The 18,131-nt window shown below is 58.3% G+C and overlaps 1 protein-coding gene and 1 long non-coding RNA gene across 6 annotated transcripts in view; one reads left to right on the top strand and one right to left on the bottom strand.

Annotated features, from left to right (window-relative positions):
* The window catches only part of ZNF710 (zinc finger protein 710), a 71,106-nt gene that overhangs the window by 5,751 nt on the left and 47,224 nt on the right, over positions 1–18,131 (bottom strand). For 4 of the 5 annotated variants that reach the window (XM_058736568.1, XM_058736567.1, XM_058736566.1 and 1 more), the window contains exons 2-4: positions 5,683–7,171; positions 1,183–1,374; positions 529–703 (exon numbers count right to left, since the gene is read on the bottom strand). In XM_058736568.1, the coding sequence (XP_058592551.1) occupies positions 529–703; positions 1,183–1,374; positions 5,683–7,143 (1,828 nt within the window). In that variant the 5' untranslated portion in view covers positions 7,144–7,171. Of the gene's footprint in view, positions 1–528; positions 704–1,182; positions 1,375–5,682; positions 7,172–11,804; positions 12,335–18,131 lie in introns of those variants that run through there. The other variant, XM_058736565.1, reaches the window with a different exon arrangement.
* LOC131516019 (uncharacterized) lies at positions 16,037–17,729 on the top strand. Its single transcript, XR_009263807.1, has 2 exons — positions 16,037–16,448; positions 17,506–17,729. It is a non-coding gene; the product is annotated as an uncharacterized LOC131516019 (long non-coding RNA).

Below are 18,131 nucleotides of genomic sequence, written 5' to 3' on the forward strand. Positions count from 1 at the left end.
GGACCATGTGAGTTAATAAAGGCCTGGCACACAGTTAGCACTCGATCAATATTACTTATTATTTTTGGGGTGCCTGGGTGACTCAGCCGGTTAAGCGTCCGACTTCGGCTCAGGTCACGACCTCACGGTTCGTGGGTTCGAGCCCCGCGTCGGGCTCTGTGCTGACAGCTAGCTCAGAGCCCGGAGGCTGTCTTTGGATTCTGTGTCTCCCTCTCTCTCTCTCTGTCCCTCCCGTGCTTTCTCTTTCTCTCTCTCAAAAATAAATAAAACATAAAAAAAAAAAAAAAGATTATTTATTCGTATTTATTATTGTTTATGTGGGCCCACTTATGTCCTCTGAAGAATACATAAATATCCCATCATTATCACCGTGACGACCTTCCAGGGTGCCTCCTCCCTAGACCTGAGCGCATCCCAGTGAGGTCTCTGGCCTGGCCGGCCTCCCCACGCCCCTAACCGGCCAGGAGGCTCCTGAGTGTGCCGTGACGGCGCTGCTCCCGCTCCGTCCGCTGCGCGTGGCCCACCCACCTTGGCTGTCCAGGCCGATGTCCATGACACCATGCTTGACCTTCATGTGCCGGCTCAGGTTGCCCTTGAGGTTAAACTTGCTGGAGCAGTAGGGGCACTTGAAGGGCTTGCTGCCCGCGTGCAGGTGCATGTGGCCCAGCAGGTTGTACATGCGGTTGAAGGACTTCCCACACACCTGGAACACACCGACTCCTGAGCCCTCGGGGAGCCCGCCGTCCCCGAACCCCCTGCCCGCTCCCGCCTCCCCGGCGCAGCCGGAGTCCCCATCGCTATGCACGGCACTCACTCTGTCCTTTTCCCCTGTCACCCCAGGGGCCTGTGAGACAGAGTGGAAGCCGCTCCTTGCTGGTCACTGTACCACCCTCCCTGAGCTGGGGTTACCAGAAGCCCAGGGCCCGGCTCTCCGACCACACAGAGTCCCACGCCTGGGCTCTTTCCCTGGGGCTGTGCGGGGACCTTCACCCTCTCCCCAGCTTTGAAACAAATACAACCGCAGCAGCTTGTAGGCTCTGAACCCTGGCATTTTCACCCCAAGCTGGGCTCCCCTGCTCGTGCTGGCCAGGCCAGCTCTGAGTGGGTCTCAGCTGCGGCCGTCGTGCTGACTCTGGGCCGCCCGTGGGGACATCCCGCCTTGGGGCCCCGACAGCCTGGTACCTTGCATTTGAATGGCTTCACAGGCGAGTGTACAATCATGTGCGTCTTGAGGGTCTGCTTCTGCACGAAGGTCTTGAAGCAGATGTGGCACTGGTAGGGCCGGACGCTGGTATGGATCAGCATGTGTCGCTTCATGTTTGCCTGCAGGGTGAACTCCCGGCCGCACACCTCGCACTTGAACTCCTTCACGCCCTGGCGGGGGGTGGGGAGGAAGGGGTGATGGTCAGGGCCACACGACGGGCACAGCCTCTGGAAGTGTGTGTGTGTGTGTGTGTGTGTGTGTGTGTGGACCATAGTGTCTGAGTGAAATGACTTCCTGGGGGTGTTCTGAACAGGGACCATGTGTTTAAAGTGGGGGAATGTTGGGGCAGGGCCACTTACTCCAGGAAGTCCTCCAGTCACAGGCAGAGACTGGCTGGGCCTCATGGTTCCTGCCCACACACCCGCTGTCTCCCGCTCACCTTGGCAGGTGTACCTGTAGGTTTGCACCAGCACACCAAGGCGAATGTGTTCATCCATTCATTCGTTCATTTCATTCATTCGTTCATTCATCCAGCAACTATTCCCTGGGCACCTGCTACAGGCCAGCATCACACACGCCAGGCACCAGGGACCTGTGGCCAAGAAGGCAGCCGTAGCCTGGTGGACTGTCCTCAGGTCAAGAGCATGTGTATGCGTCTTCCCCCTCAGTCCCATCCTTCAGTGGTCTTTCTGGTTCACGGACCCCTTTGAGAATATGATTAAAAGCATGGACGCTCCAGGAAAAATGACACTCGAATCTGAATACAAGAATTCCCAAACCTCTGGAGCCCATCCACTTGACCCCATGAGAGTTCTGCAAGCTTCCCTGGTGATAAGAACCACCTGAAGTTCTCATTACCCATACAGCCTCTCAGGAGATTCCTCCCTGGAGATCCCGATCCAGTGGGCCCAGGAATTTTTAGTCTCAGCAGGTCCCCCAAGTGATTCCCATCACTGAAGGAGTTTGGGACGCTCGGCCCCAGGAGATAAAAATTCCAGGGGAAAACCCTCTGGTTTGACTGTCAACATGGTCTTTCGTGGTCTGGAGGTGACCCCCAGTGCGGGACAGGGTGCTGTGGGCACAGGGGGTCTGATGTATTGTCCGGGGAGGAAAGGACAAAAGTTGGGGGCTCATCTCTTTGCTGAGTCAGTAACTTAGAAGATCCCCAGTAGGACAGACACATGTCTGTGGTCACAGCTGCTGTCCCAAGTGCTTACTGGGGACAAAGTTTCGTATCATAATGTAACGGTGCCTGTGTCTCTTTCCTTTAGCAGATGGGGACACGTCATATCGCGGGTATGCTTGCTGGACACGCTGAAGAGGTGTCTGACCACCAGGGGGCCCTGCCCCGGGGCCGCCTCCCGCCCAAGTGCATGTTGCACACGTTGTGCAAATTCACGCCGATGACAGAGCTATGTGCGACTTTCTTAGCCTTTGCTTCTTGTTTTCAGTTTTGCTTCACAGTATTATTTCTCTTTGGACGCTTTGCAGACTCGTGGGGGTTTTCGGTAGAGGAGAAAGACGGTACGAACGGGGCACGAGTGCGTATCACTCTCACCCTCACCCCTGCTCTGCTTTTCAGGCTGAGCTCAGACTCAGCTTCAGAGTCCTTCTTAACACGACACTTCCGCAGCCCTACCAGCTGACTGGGGGGGGGGGGGGGGGGAACAGCTGCCATAAAACCTACAACCTACAGGGGCGCCTGGGTGGCTCAGTCGGTTGAGCGCCGACTTCGGCTCAGGTCACGATCTCGCGGTCCGTGAGTTCGAGCCCCGCATCGGGCCCCTGTGCTGACAGCTCAGAGCCCGGAGCCTGTTTCAATTCTGTGTCTCCCTCTCTCTGACCCTCCCCCATTCATGCTCGGTCTCTCTCTGTCTCAAAAATAAATAAACGTTAAAAAAAAATTAAAAAAAAAAACAAAAAAACAAACAAACAAACCTACAACCTACAAATCATCTCCGCGCCGGTAGAAAACGTTCCCGGGGCAGGGAAGGCCTGACAGGCCCTCACTCCCGCACTCACTGCCGTGTGCACAGGAGAGGTGAGGACACAGGCTGGCCCTGGAGGGTCCCTGAGGCTGCCACGAGGGAAGGTGGGAGCTGTGTGCACATTCAGCGTCAAAGCGTGAAGCTGGTCGGATCTGGGGTAGAAACGAAGGGGCAGCCTAAGTGCCAGAGAGGAGCTGGGGGCCCCGAGAGGCCTCGTTCCGTCTGCCTGGACAGGAGGACCTCTGGGAGGGGGGGCAGTGGCTGAAGGGACGGGAAGGGCGGCAGGGGACAACGGGTCGAAGTTATGTCTAAGGGACATAGTGGAGCAGGACAGCGTGTCCCATCTTCTAGCCCCACAAACCACTCTGCCTCATTTGGCCATACTGGACTTCTCCGTAACAAGTATTTCCCCTTACGTCTGCTCTCTTTTCAAACGAAATGTATTTTGGGGCACCTGGGTGGCTCCGTCGGTTAAGCGTCTGACTCTTGGTTTCAGCTCAGGTTATGATCTCACGGTTTCACGGGTTTGAGTCCCGCGCAGGGGGGGCCACGTAGGGCGGCTCAAAGCCACACTCTGGGGGCCAAGCCTCCGGCTCAGGAAGCAGGATGCTAGGTTCTGGGGCCCAGTCTGGGAAGGGGTGGGGGTGGTCTCAGCTCTGGCTGAGAGTGGAGCCTGCTTGGGATTCTGTCTCACTTTCTCTCTGCCCCTCCCCCACTCATGCTGTCTCTGTTGCTCTCAAAATAAATAAACTAAGAAAGAAAGAAAGAAAGAAAGAAAGAAAGAAAGAAAGAAAGAAAGAAAGATAATTAAACTTTTCCTAAAGGGAAGGCACAGGTTTTGATACACTTTTGTAATTACAAGGAGAAAGGAAACCCTCTGTATTTCTGTCATGTCCGTTGCCTTGGGGCCTCCTGGCCTGGACCCTCCAGTCTAAAATAGGAAGGAAGGGCAGGCTGCTTCAGTTATTCTCCAACTGTGTTCCCTGGGGCCTGCAGGGGTTCCTCAAATATTGCATTCAAAAATTTTTATTTTATTTACTTTTTAAAAATGTTTATCTTATTTTTTTTTTAACGTTTATTTATTTTTGAGAGAGGGAGCAGGTGAGAGTGGGGGAAGGGCGGAGAGAGGGAGGCAGAGGCTCTGAAGCAGGCTCCATGCTGTGGGCACAGAGTATCCTCGGGGAGGGGGGGGGGGTTTCCACAAACCCAGGGATCATGACCTGAGCTAAAATCAAGAGCTGGATGCTTAACCGACTGAGCCACTCAGGCGCTCCCAAAAATGTTTATTTTTGAGAGAGAGAGAGAGAGCGAGAGAGAGAGCGAGCGAGCATTAGCAGGGTTAGCAGGGGAGGGGCAGAGAGAGAGGGACAGAGGATCTGAAGCGGGCTCCACGCTGACAGCAGAGAGCCCAATTCTGGGCTCCAACCCGTGAACCATGAAACCATGGCCCGAGCCAAAGCTGGCTGCTCAGCGGACTCAGCCACCCAGGTGCCCCTCACTCAAAACTTTACAAAGTTTTGCTGTTAAAAAACCCCCTAATTTCAATTGTATTTTTTCTAATACTCATCAAAATAAACACGGAACTGCAAACATAAGAAAAGTTCATCCGCGTAGCATCTAAATTAGCACCTAGATGATCTCAAGCACTATTTTGTAAGCACCGGTGTTAGACCTACAGGAGGGACCTCAGATCTGGGGCAGGGCCCTTGGGAAGGGCCCTGGGGGGATGAGGGGTCCTGGGAAGGAGAGGGGAGGGGCCCTGCGAGGGAGGGGATGGGTCCTGGAGGATAAGGGAGGAGGCGCCCTGCGGGGGAGAGGGGCGGGGCCCTGGGGGGGTGGGGGCGGGGCCCTAGGGGGCAAGGGGGGAGGCGCCCTGGGGGTGAGAGGGGCGGGGCCCTGGGAGGGTGAGGGGATGGGTCCTGGAGGGTAAGGGAGGAGGCGCCCTGCGGGGGAGAGGGGCGGGGCCCTGGGGGGGTGGGGGCGGGGCCCTAGGGGGCAAGGGGGGAGGCGCCCTGGGGGTGAGAGGGGCGGGGCCCTGGGAGGGTGAGGGATGGGTCCAGGAGGGTAAGGGGGGAGGCGCCCTGCGGGGGAGAGGGGCGGGGCCCTGGGAGGGTGGGGGCGGGGCCCTAGGGGGCGAGGGAGGAGGCGCCCTGCGGGGAGAGGGGCGGGGCCCTGGGGGTGGGGGCGGGGCCCTAGGGGGCGAGGGAGGAGGCGCCCTGCGGGGGAGAGGGGCGGGGCCCTGGGGGTGGGGGCGGGGCCCTAGGGGGCAAGGGGGGAGGCGCCCTGCGGGGGAGAGGGGCGGGGCCCTGGGGGTGGGGGCGGGGCCCTAGGGGCGAGGGAGGAGGCGCCCTGCGGGGGAGAGGGGCGGGGCCCTGGGGTGGGGGCGGGGCCCTAGGGGGCAAGGGGGGAGGCGCCCTGGGGGAGAGGGGCGGGGCCCCGGGCGGCGAGGGGGCGGGGCCCCGGGGGGAGGCGCCAGCCGGCCGGCCCTACCTTGTGCGTGAGGGAGTGCTGCTTGAGGTGGTGGATCTGGCTGAACTCCATGCCGCACTCCGTGCACACGAAGGGCCGCACGTTCTGGTGCTTGAGCATGTGGTTCTGCAGCTGGCTGCGGTAGTGGAAGGACTTGTCGCACTCGAGGCACTGGTAGAGGGTGGGGCCCTGGTGGGAGGCCAGGTGGCGCTTGAGCTGGGTCAGGGTGGAGAAGTCCAGGCCGCACTCGACGCAGACGTGGCAGCGGCCGCTCTCGTGCTTCACTTCGTGGGCCTTGAGCTCGCTGGGGTAGGCGAAGCCGCGGCCGCAGAAGTGGCAGCTGTACGGCTTGACCTCGGAGTGCAGCAGCATGTGGCGCTTGAGGTGGCTGGTCTGCGTGAAGGCCTTCTGGCACACCTGGCACTTGTGGGGCCGGGTGCCCTGGTGCGTCAGCAGGTGCGTCTGCAGGTGGCTGGGCTGCTTGAAGAGCTTACTGCAGTGCGGGCACGAGTGCGGCTTGATGCCGTTGTGACCCAGGATGTGCGTCACCAGGTTGTACTTGGACGTGTAGGACTTCTCGCACATGCGGCACTGCCAGCGCTTCTGGCGGTCACCCGCCTCCACCAGGTAGGAGTCGTCGATCTGCACGTTGATGTCCAGCCGGTCCAGCTGGGCCTTCTTGTGGCGCTCCGCCGTCGAGCCCGCCGAGTCGGCCTCGAACTCTCCCGCCTCCTGCCACACGAAGCCCTGCTCCGGCTTCACGGGCTCCGGGGATTCCATGGTGGGGGCCTCGGGGTCGCTCAGGGGGGCCAGGTGGGGCGGCTCGAAGCCACACTCCACGGGCAGGGCCTCCGGCCCCGGCAGCGCCATGCCGGCTTCGGAGAAGCCGTCCCGGGCCGGGTCTGGGAAGTGGGGGTCGTAGGGGGCCGCGTCCAGCTCCGGCCTCGGGGCTCGGGGCAGGTGCCGCAGCGTCCGGGGCTTGCGGCTGAAGGCGCTGAGGTCGATCATCTTGACGGCGCTGCTCTGCACCAGGGGCTCGCAGCCGCCACTGGCCGCCTCGGCAGGGGCCTCCCCTGGGCCTGCATCCTTGTCGTCACCAGGCACGGACACCTCGTAGACCTCCTGCTCCTCCTCCTCCTCCACCTTCTCAAACTTGACCTTGGGCACCAGCCGCACAGGCGGTCGCGTCTTCCGCCGGGTGTGCTTCTCGAAGGCCGCCTCCACCTCCAGCACCTCCTCTTCCGCCGGCTCCTCCAGGGCCCGCCCGTTGCAGGCCAGCTGGTAGATGTCGGGGCCCGGGGGCCCGGGCTCCCCAATGGCCGGCCCGGACAGCTCAGGCCCCAGGTCCGGGTAGAAGGCTTCGGGGCTTATGGTGGCTCCAAAGAGCTCATTTTCCGAGACCAGGCCCAGCACGGCGGCCTGAGCCAAGGACAGCACCACCACGGCATCCGTCTGTGTCCCTGAGTCCATGAAGCCCTCCATCCCGGGGCGGCTGGCTAGGAGGGCATCGCTGCGGGAAGAGAAGGGAACGTTAATGCCGCACACACAACACGCAGACACGCATTCGGCGAGCGCTTGGCTGATCCGGGGTGTGTCTGTCCCTGACGTCTTTCTCCTCCTGCCCTGGGAACAGGACACACTTGTAATTACCCGGAGCAATGACACCCTCCGCATATCTGACCATCTTCTCCATCCCCCTGTGGGATCCTGGGTAAGCCCTGCCCCCTTGTTGGCCTCGGTCTTCCCACCTGCCACAGGAGGGTTGCATTCCCTCTTAAAGTCGGTTCCCCATAATGTCTTTCCAAGAGCAGCTCAAAAATCGGATTCAAAATCGCAGAAAGTAAAGTTCTATTTTAAAGTTTATTTATCATGGGAGAGAGCAAGAGAAGGGGAGGGGCACAGAGATGAGAGAGAGAATCCCAAGCAGGCTCCGCGCTGTCAGCATAGGGCCCCCGGAGGGCCTGGATCCCACCTACGGTGAGATCATGACCTGAGGGTTATCAAGATTCTGACGCTTAACTGAGCCACCCAGGGGCCCCCCTCTATTTTAAAAATCAATTTTGGAAAACCCATCTCCCTACATGTAACATATACCTCATTCCAACACATTCTGTAGCTTCACTGGCTTTGTTGCCAAGGCAATTAATTTCGCACAGACCCTCAGACTGTACAGTGAGGTGTTAAACAGCTGTCACCATTTGTAATGGCTTGACCATATGAGTGAGGTGCTTTGGTTAAAAAGAAAGAAAGAAAGAAAAAATAAATAAATAAATATGGAGCCGAGGTCGATCTGTCTTTCAAGCCTGATGCTATAAGACTGTGTCTGTCACGACAGGTTACTGTTCTGGATTAGCTAAGTATAATACATTCAGATATCCAAATGTATGCCAATTAAAAATACAGCTTTTGGGGTGCCTGGGTGGCTCCGTCGGTTAAGCGTTGGACTTGGGGTCAGGTCATGATCTCGCGGTTCAGGGGTTTGAGCCCCAAATGGGGTTCTGTGCTGACAGCCCAGAGCCTGGAGACAGTTTCAGATGCTGTGTCTCCCTCCCTCTCTGCTCCTCCCCCCACTCGCCCTCTGTCTCCAAAATAAAGACATTAAAAAAAAATTTTTTTTTTAAATACAGCTTTTATCTGATTTGTACAACTGGAACCTCATGTGAGATCTGATTGGAAGGAAGGGCCTCGTGATGGCCAACATGTTTGAGAGAAGGTCTGAGGAGCCAGCTCCCAGGTTCCCAGGCATGCTCTCTGACCTACCAGGTCCTTTCACAGAAGCCAAGGCACCCACCTGCCCGGTCCAGACCCCGGGTGCACTGGCCTTCCTAGGGACGGAGTAGCCGGCCTTGCACAGGGTTCTCGCACCCGCACCCGTGCTGAGCACCCAGCCCCTCCCGCCGGCCTCCCAGGCTTTCCTCAAATTCCACCTGTTCCTGGGACTTCCCGGCCCTCCCCGCCCACCCTGGCACCCTCTCCGGGCCTCCCCAGGACCAGGATGTGTGCCCCGGATGTGGGAGGGCACGGTTAGAACGCCCACCCCGCTCAGCGCCTGCTCCAGGCGAAGGGGAAAGACATTCCTGGGGTGGCTCCCGCCTGCCTTGCCTGGTCTGGTCTCAGGGTCACAGTCAGGCGCATGGCGCGGGCTGCGGCCTTTCCTCAGGAAGCCGGCCCCGAGCCTGGTGTCTCCCTCCCCCCACAGGCCGGTGCAGCTTCCCCTTCCTGAAGCGGGCTAAAAATAAAATACCCCAGACAGGAATTTAGCTTCCTTGAAACAGACACTACAGATTAAACTATTAATCTTCAAGGAAGGCTCTCGTGGAAGGGGTCAGATGAACAGAACCTGACACGGGATTCAGGGTCCACCTGGAACAGGCTGGAGGGGCTACACCTGATTCAGCCCACCCCCCCACTTCCCCTGCTGGAAAGAGCACGGAAATGGAGGTCAGGCAGCTCGGCCCCAAGTCCTAGCTCTGTCACTTACAAGTGACAAGAGTCACTCTGAGGAGAGTCACTTCAAAGTCACCTCAGCATCTCAGTTTCCCCATCTAAAAAATGGGAATGGAAACACCTACCCCTGCGAGGAAGGATTGCAAGGGCCCAGGTCATAACCCGGTGAAGGGGGATTAGGTAATTATAAAGCCCTCACCAAATGTAAACAATTAACTTCGCTATTTGCCCAGACCTCTGGAAGATTTTCCTGCTGGTAAGGCCACAGAGCCTAGAGATTTCTCCATTCCAGGGCCCCAAATTCTGCCAAGGTTGGGGTGTTTCTGGGACAAGAACTCATTCATTCTAGGAACTAAGAACTCATTCATTTTGTAGCGCGACAAAAACTTTGCTAAATCCCTGCTATGGGTTGGGCCTTGCGCTCAGACATTCGAGGGAGGCGAGGCAGGGTCCTGCCCTCAAGGAGTCCTCAGAGGAGACCACTGTGCCCCCTAGGGCCACCCGGTGGGGCAGTATCCTTGCCTCTGCTCTCAGTGGCCAGTGTGACACAGCTCCAGGTGACAGCCTTCACGCCCCGTTGTGGGTTTGAGCGAACCACAAACGCAGCACTTTTTCTAGACTTCCCTGAAGTCAGGGCCAGCAGAGGGAGGAACCCATCCCCAGCAGCGGAGCCTACGCTAGGTTTGGAGTTCAAATTCACATTTTGCCCTTTTCTCGCTGGGGCAGAACCCACAGTGTCCCGAGCCTCAGATTCATTTCTGTGGAGGGGACGCAGTGCCTGGCCGTGGGGTGGTAAGGACAGGTGAGGACATCAGTGCAAATGTTCGTTCCCTCGGGGCGCCCGGGCGGCTCAGTCGCTTGAGTGTCTGACTCTTGATTTCGGCTCAGGTCGTGAACCCGCGAACCCGGAGTCACGGGCTCGAGCCCTGTGTTGGGCTCCGTGCTGATGGCATAGAGCCTGCTTGGGATTCTCTCTTTCCCGCTCTCTCTGCCCCTCCCCTGCCTGCACTTGCTCACATGCTCTCTCTCAGAATAAATAAACTTAAAAAAATAATTTATTTATTTATTTTTTTTTCAACATTTTTTATTTATTTTTGGGACAGAGAGAGACAGAGCATGAACGGGGGAGGGGCAGAGAGAGAGGGAGACACAGAATCGGAAACAGGCTCCAGGCTCCGAGCCATCAGCCCAGAGCCTGACGCGGGGCTCGAACTCACGGACCGCGAGATCGTGACCTGGCTGAAGTCGGACGCTTAACTGACTGCGCCACCCAGGCGCCCCAAAAAAAATAATTTAAAAAAATGTTAGTTTTCTCTTTGTCTTCCTCTCCTCAATCCCAAAGCTGGCACCCTCCCTTCCTGGCAACCTCAAGGGACCTGGGGAGTGGGAGCAAAGAAATCCTCACTCTGGCGGCAGAGGAGCCGTGGGGAGCTGGAGCTCAGGTCTGGTGTGGTCCCCCCCGAGGGGCGGGTCACCGTACAGGTGACCATCCTGTTAGGAGTGACCTTTAAGACTGAAAGGGGCCACTCCTAAGGATCACCCCAGCCCCCGACCAGGCAGGCAGTTTTGACTTTGGGGCTGGACTCCAGGTTTCTGTGACAGGAGCCCATGCCTGGGTGTAAAAGGGGACCTGCTCAGGGGTCTGTGCCCAAGCGGGGCGGGACGCAGAGGGGCCAACGAGCCACAAATGTGGGCAAAAGGGCTACAGGTCTGGCTTTGCTGAGCGCTCAGAAGATCCCAGGTGAGTCATTTAATCCGAAAAACCACCCCATGGGGAGTGGGCGTGGGGGTTGCGTGCACTCCGTTTCACAGCCCAGGAACCCTGCGCCTAAGTCACATGCTTAGCGTCCTGTCGGGGCACAGCTGGGTCTGCGGGCAGGCCTGTGGGCCCTCCAGCCCGGCCCCATCTGGGCCCGGCGCGCCCAGCTCGGTTCCTTTGCCTGTGCACCCTGGCAGATGGCGTCAGGGGTGTGGGCCTGGCCGCAGCTCCCAGGTGCTGCCCTGGGGTCCTCAGGTCCCGGGGAGACAGCAGGTGCTCATGGGCCCCGGGCAAACTGCGACTGGGAAGCCTCGGGGCTATTCCTGTCTGGCTGCTCCGGGGTCCCCTCTAGGGCGGCCAGGGGCCCCTACCGGTCTGCACCCCGACCGCACTTCCTCCTGGAGTCCGCACGAGCCCCGTGCCCGCCTGGCCAGGCCGACCCCTGCCTTCCACGTACACGGGACAGACACTTGCCTGAGAAGAACACATACCACCCTGCGCATGCGCGTGCGGGTTGCGCAGGGGCCCCGTGTGCGGAGACAGAGGCCCCGAGAAAGGAGACAGACGGCATCTGATCCCCCTGCATTTCACGTGCGTGTTCCGTCCGCCACACAGAGAAACGGGTAGTTGGGCAGGCGGGGGCTCTGCAACCCAGTGTCACTACTTCTCCTCCTCCTGGGCCACCTTTTAGGTCTCCCCTCCGCACACACTGGCTCCGGCCCTTGTGTTTAGGCCCCAGCTTGAGGCTACCCAGGGCGGGAGCAGAGCCTGCCAGGTGCGCACCACCTGGGAGCCAGGCGCGCACCACCTGGGAGCCAGGCACCTCCCCCAACCCAGGCCCCTTGTGTCATCTGCCTGGAGCCCCCTGGTGGCGCTCCCCTCTCAGGGCAAGGCCTTTGCCCCACCACTCCTGCCGGGGCTCAGAACAAAAGCTCACCAGTGTCCAAGAGAGAGGGGAACTGGGACCTTCGCGGGCTCTCCACAGCCTGCTAGGAGGAGAGGGGCATCCATCCGGGCAGGATGGAGTTCAGCCTCCTGCCAGGGTACCCTTGGTTCCCCAGGGTGCAGAGAAAGGACATGGCTCCGGCAGGGAAACGAAGGGGAGGGAATAGCTTAAACCCTGGAGCTGGGAGTGGGGGGAAGGGAGGCCACAGCAGAAGTGGGGAGGCCGAGGAGGTGAGAGGGGAGAGAAAGGGGGAGGGAAGAGTGGGAGAGGGAGACTTAGAGGGGGAGAGGGGAAGAGGGGGAGGGAGAGATGGAGAGAGGGAAGGAGGGGAAGGGAGAGAGGGGAAGGGGGGAGGGATGAGGAAGTGGGGGGAAAGGGGAGGGAGAGGCTGCGGAGGTCAAGAAACAAAAGCAGAGGAAGGAGAGGGAAGGAGCAGTCCTACTCCCAGGGCACCAGCCCCCTTGGGAGGGCCCCAAGCCACACCCCTGAGGCCCAGCAGGAGGCCTTCCCCAGCCAGACAGGGACCCGTGCCCCCCACCCCCCCAGAGCGCTGTCCCTGCTGTCCCTTCACCTACTGGGTACTACAATGGTCCCTATAAACACGGACACTCTTGTCAAATGCATTAATGAGGGACTTGCTGTGTGACCCCAGACAAGTCACCTGACCGCACAGGGTTTCGGTTTCCTCATCTGTCAAAAGGGCACAAGTGGCTCGTTGGAACCTTGAGCATGGGTTAATCTTTGGCCTACCTGCCCGTCACCCAGCATCACCGCTGCATTTCTTCTCCCCACACTGCTCTGAAAGCACCTTTCCTGTCAGGGAGTCCCCTGCCCTGTGCACATTCCCCTCTGAGAGCAGGAGAGGGCTGGGGCACTTGGGGTGGCCAGTGTCCCCAAAACACAGACCGTGGGGCGGAGTTCGGGTGGAAGATGTGGGAGGCCTGGACTGGCTTGGGGCTGCTGGGATTGGAGCCTCTGTGAAGGAAGTGACCACCGGCTTATTCTTGGACTAAATTCTACCACCAGGACATCGTCTCAAAATCCAACTGCCGACCTAGGAATACCATGGGCGTTCTGCCATCCCAGCCTTGGGATGTCCCCACGCGCCCACGATCAGTTCACTTTGATGACCGACCACCCGTGGAGGATCTAGTAGGTGTCAGGACCCGTGCCCTGACCCGGGCTCCACAGAGCTCTGGGCTTCTCCTGGGAGGGCGAGTTTACCCCTGACCCCTTCATGTTGGCCTTGAATCACCAGGTGGCCCAGAGGCAAAGTCTCCAGTCCTGCCATGGAACCACGGACCCAGTTACAGCTACTGGGGACCCACAAGGTGCTGGGTACCAGTCTCGGTTGTAGGGATGCTGTCGACAGCAAAATGAAGTTCCCGCCCGCAAGGAGCTGCCCTGGGCGGGCTCTCTGGGTTGGGGGGTGCAGCCCTGGGGGTGGGGCCCTGGGGAGACAGTTCGGGGGCCAGCAGAGAACAGAGGATGGTCTCACTCCTCCTTCGGGCATTCCCACCCCCATGGCATCCGGCTCTGGCTTCTCTTTCTGCTCCCGTCACCAGCTGTACTGCTGGGGCTCTATGTGCGTCTGGGCCCCTGGGCCCAGAGAGGCTGAGCCTGGCGTGTGCGCGGCAGGTGGCTTCTCCAGGGAGGAGAGAGGGCGATCCCAGGTGTAAGCACTCACGGACTTCCAACTTGTGGCAAAACCGCCCTCCATTTCCCCGGCCGTCTCCCTCACTGAAGACTTAAAGGTAAATCCGCTCACGTCCCCAGAAAGGAAGAGGAAGCAGAAGCCAGAACTGGAGTCTTGTGCAAACCTCGGGGCTGCTTGCCACAGTCTCACTTCTGCCAGCCCCGGGCCTCACTGGACTCAGCAGCGTGAGGCCCGCAACGAGGGAGCAGACGGGGGGGGGGGGGGGGGGTGCGGCGGCCAAGGGGGAAGTGTGTGAGTCTCCCTTTGTCTCAGCTTCCCCTTTTCTCCGTGGACAGATTTGCTGAGCCCGCCTCCAGGAGTCAGAGTGGCTGGGCCACCAACACAGTGCCACCGGCCCACAAACCGCACATACAACGTGCCCGACCACTTCTTTTTACAGATGCAGAAAGGGAGGCCCAGGGAAGGGACTGGTCCAAGGTCACACAGTGAGAGGGCAAGGCAAAGACAGGTTGTGGCCCCAAGCCCACCCTCAGCCATGTGGCCTATAGGATAAAGTCCTCATGCCTTAGCTGAGTGCTCGGTGCTGTCCCCAGCCAGGCTCTGCCTGACCCTCCACTAAATCTTCCCGTACCTCTGCAGTGTGCACAAACACCTGTTTCCTACCTCAGGGCTTTTGCACAGGCTGACCCCTCTGCCAGGCCTGCCCTTCCCCTGCACTGAGTGAAAACCCCCTCATCCTTTAAGGTTCATCGCAGGCACCGCCTCCGGGGAAACATTCCTCAGCCTGTGGGGCAGGGCGAGGGCCTCTTCCACAGCCTGAGACCCTCAGGTTAATTTTACTGTACATCTGGCCAGGCCGCGGTGCCCCGCTGTTTGGTCAAACACCCGTCTGGATGTTGCAGGGAACTATCCTGTGGGTATGATTAACATCGTACAACCAGTTTACTTTAAGCAAAGCAGACTGCCCTCCCTAATGGGGGCAGGTCTCATCGGTCAGCTGAAGCCTTACGAGAACATCGGAGGTTTCCCAGAGAAGAAGGAATTCTGCCTCAAGACGGAATCCTGGAAATCCTGCCCAAGTTTCCAGCTTGCCAGTCTGCCCTGCAGATTTCGGACTTGCCAGCCCCCACAATTGGGTGAGCCAATTCCTTAAAATAAATCCCTCTCTCTCTTTGTGCATATATATATATGTATCCTACTGGTTCTGTTTCTCTGGAAAAGTCTATACGATCACGCTGATTCATAACTGTATGTTTATGATCACCTCCCCTACCAGACAGCCCACCCAGAGGACAGTGACGGTGAGGGAACACGGTGGGCCCAGTGGGGGAGAGTGCTGACAGAAAGACACCGGGGTAGGCAGGCCGGGAGGAAAGAGCCCACGGTCACTGAGGGCTCTGGAATGAACGAATGAAGGAATGAGTGGGACCTGGGTGAAATCCTTGCCAGAGTTCCACAGATGCTTTGCTCTTCTCTGCCCCTTTACCTGCCTCAACCTCAGGACAATCCTGCCTCTTCCACAGGGGGGGCCTCCAGGCTGCACAGAGGAGGCCTTGCTCAGAGTCCCCAGGGGTTCAGGCCAAGGAGCTCTGAGTTATTCTTACCTGGGACACCCTCGCAGGCAGGACAGTTCCTCCCGCAGACCTGTGGCAGCAAGGCCTGGTCTGAAAGCCCTTCCCTGTTTGGCCTCCCAGGCCTGGGGGCACCCAGACGCACCCACCTTGGGAGCCACACCTCTGCTTTACAAGCTGAGGGCTGAGGAGGGCCTGGCTGCCCTAGAGTGGCCACTGTGTGAGGCCCCCTCCTCCAGGGAGGTCACAGGGATCCCTAAATTCAAGAAAACAAGGGATGGAGCCCCTGTGGCAAGAGGGACAACCTTGGGCCCACTGTATCTGTGTGACCTCTCTGCCTCAAACTCTCCCAAGGGCAAACATCCTGGTTTCACAGGGTCCAAAGGCATCGTTTGACTAAGAGTGCCGGTGCCGGGGCCTTGGGTATCTGGGAATGGGGCCCGGGGAGCTATTTTTTTTTTAAGTTTGTTTGTTTGTTTATTTATTTATGTATTTATTATTGTTACATTTTTTTTTAGACAGAGAGAAAGATACAGTGTGAGCTGGGGAGGGGTAGAGAGAGAGGGAGACACAGAATCTGAAACACACCCCAGCTTCCGAGCTGTCAGCACAGAGCCCGACGCGGGGCTCGAACCCACGAACCGCGAGATCACGACCTGGGCCGAAGTCGGATGCTTAACCGACTGAGCCATCCAGGAGCCCCTATTTGTTTATTTTTAATAATTGCTACATCCAACGTGGGGCTCGAACTCACGACCCAGAGATGTCGCAGGCTCTTCTGACTGAGCCAGCCAGGCGCCCCCCCTACCTTACTTATATGTAGAATTTAAGAAACACAACAAAGGGGGCAAAGGAGAAACAAAAGGAGAGACAGAAACCAAGAAACAGACTTCACGCTAGAGAACACACTGCGGGTCACCAGAGGGGAGGGGGATGGGAGGGATGGGGAAACAGGGGATGGGGACTAAGGAGGGCACTTGTGATGGGCGCGGGTGATGTATGGAGGTGTTGAATCACCGTATCGTGCACCTGAAACTAACGTAACACTGTATGTTAACTGTACTGGAATTAAAACAAACAGAGTACTCTACCTTCCTGAAGCTGTGACAAACCATCCCACGTGGGCTCCTTCCTCCCCCTCCCCTGTGGGCAGCTGCCTCACTCCCAGCCTGGGCCACCCCACACAGGCAGTTCACACAGGAGCTGGACCCACACTTTGGCCTGCTCCTCCCGTGCCCCAGATGGGCTTAGGCGAAACGGGTTCCTCTTCTGGAAACAGGGCTAGGCACCAAGCCTCACAGCCTCACCCACAGGAGCAGACATACAAGGAACTCACGAAGACCTGCCATTAGATGGAGTCAGGCCAGGACACGAGGGGGCAGAGATCCTGAGCAAGACTGGGGTACGGTGAGTGGGGGCTGGGGAGGAGAAGGAGGCTCCCCTCCAGAGGAGCGAGGCCCTGGTCAGAGATGGACTGAGGCACCTTCGGGAGGGCCCGGGGAGCCCTGGTCGCTGGATGGGGCCAGCCCCTGCTTCTAGCCTGGGGAATCCTGCCGACAGTCAACCCCCTTTGTCCTGAGGGAAGGCAGGTGGGTCTCTGATCCTTATAGAAATGAGCCTAAATACTAACCGGGCATCCGATGCACAAATTATGGGGGCAAATGCCAGGCCGCCTGCAGAGCTGCCCACAGGACACAGGGAAGCTTCCCCTTGATGCCAGTATGGGAATGATATGGTGTCTTTGATCTGAAGTCACCAGGCCCCCAGAAGCCGTGGGCCTTGCGTCCTCCTGGCTGACACCCCACCGGCTCCCTGGCCAGATGCATCTGTTTCTTTACCACAAAGCAGGAAAGATGGGTTCTCCCACAGCAGAACAGTGGTTCTGCTGATGGCCCTTGGCCTCGGCCACTTGGGCTGTGTACCCTCCTCAATGCTGGCTTTGGAATCTTCATTGGCAAGGCTGGAAGGAACTTTGTGGACCCTCTTGTCCAATGCCAAAGTTTAGAGATGTGGGAACTGGGGCCCCAAGCCCCCACCCCACAATGGACCCTGATTCCTGATACGTTTCTGTCCCACCACATCAAATATGGTGGCCACTCGTGCTCAGGCTCCCCCGCCAGGGCGTCTGCCTTCCATTGTCTGGTGGCGGTGAGGGTGGGCACGGTGGGACTGGGTAGCAAGGGATTCCCACCATTCAACCAGCCTGCAGGAAGTGTCCTGAGCTCTCAAGAGTTCGGCCTCACAGCTGCCTCTTGACCTTCAACGCTAAAACAATCCTGGCTTCTCACCTTGCCGAGAACCCCAGGCATTTCCACTGCTCCCACAATCAAGAGCAAACACCTCACCCAAGGGCTTAGAAGAACTTGCATGATTGGTCTCTGCCCCTGCGGCAACTTTACAGCGAGCGGCAAGTCCCCTTACGTATCACCCTCCAGACACGCGGCCTTTTTTCCTTCTTTAACAGACTTGCCTGAACACGCCTTTTCGCATGCTGTTCCCCGTGCCTGGAATGCTCTTCCCGATTTTTCACCTTTCAGCTCGCAGACCTTCCTCGGGAAGCCTTCCCTGACTCCCTCCGTGTCCCCAATCAGGTCTGCAGCCCCAGCTTCTAAGAAGTTATATGTTGAATACTCTCCCTTTCTCTTCCTCGACCTTATTACAATTTTTAATGATATATTGATTTATACAGCTGTTGGCTTACTATCTGGAACTCCAGTTAGATGACAGACTACAAAGGTGGGGCAGGGAGCTTGTCTCTGTTACCCCCCCCCCACCCCCCTCCCCGCTCTGCACTCCCATTATCTGCTGTATGTGTACATATAGAATAAAGGTTGTCCTTTTGAGAACACCCATATTCAAATGCAAAGAAAAATAGAGGTCCCTTGCTGAGCCCCAGGTGGAACCACCCTCCTCCCCTGAGCCTTGACTTCCTTCCTTGAGCTTCAGGACCACCGTCTGTTCCCAGGGGAAGGGACAGCTGGCCTCCTGTTTCCGGAAGACTCCATGTCTTTCCTCCGATCCCTGAAGCAAAAAGCACATGTTGCCCTCCAAACAACTACACTACGCTGGACCCAAAGATCACCAGCTTCA

The sequence above is a fragment of the Neofelis nebulosa genome, chromosome 7, assembly GCF_028018385.1.
Source record: "Neofelis nebulosa isolate mNeoNeb1 chromosome 7, mNeoNeb1.pri, whole genome shotgun sequence".
Taxonomy (NCBI): domain Eukaryota; kingdom Metazoa; phylum Chordata; class Mammalia; order Carnivora; family Felidae; genus Neofelis; species Neofelis nebulosa.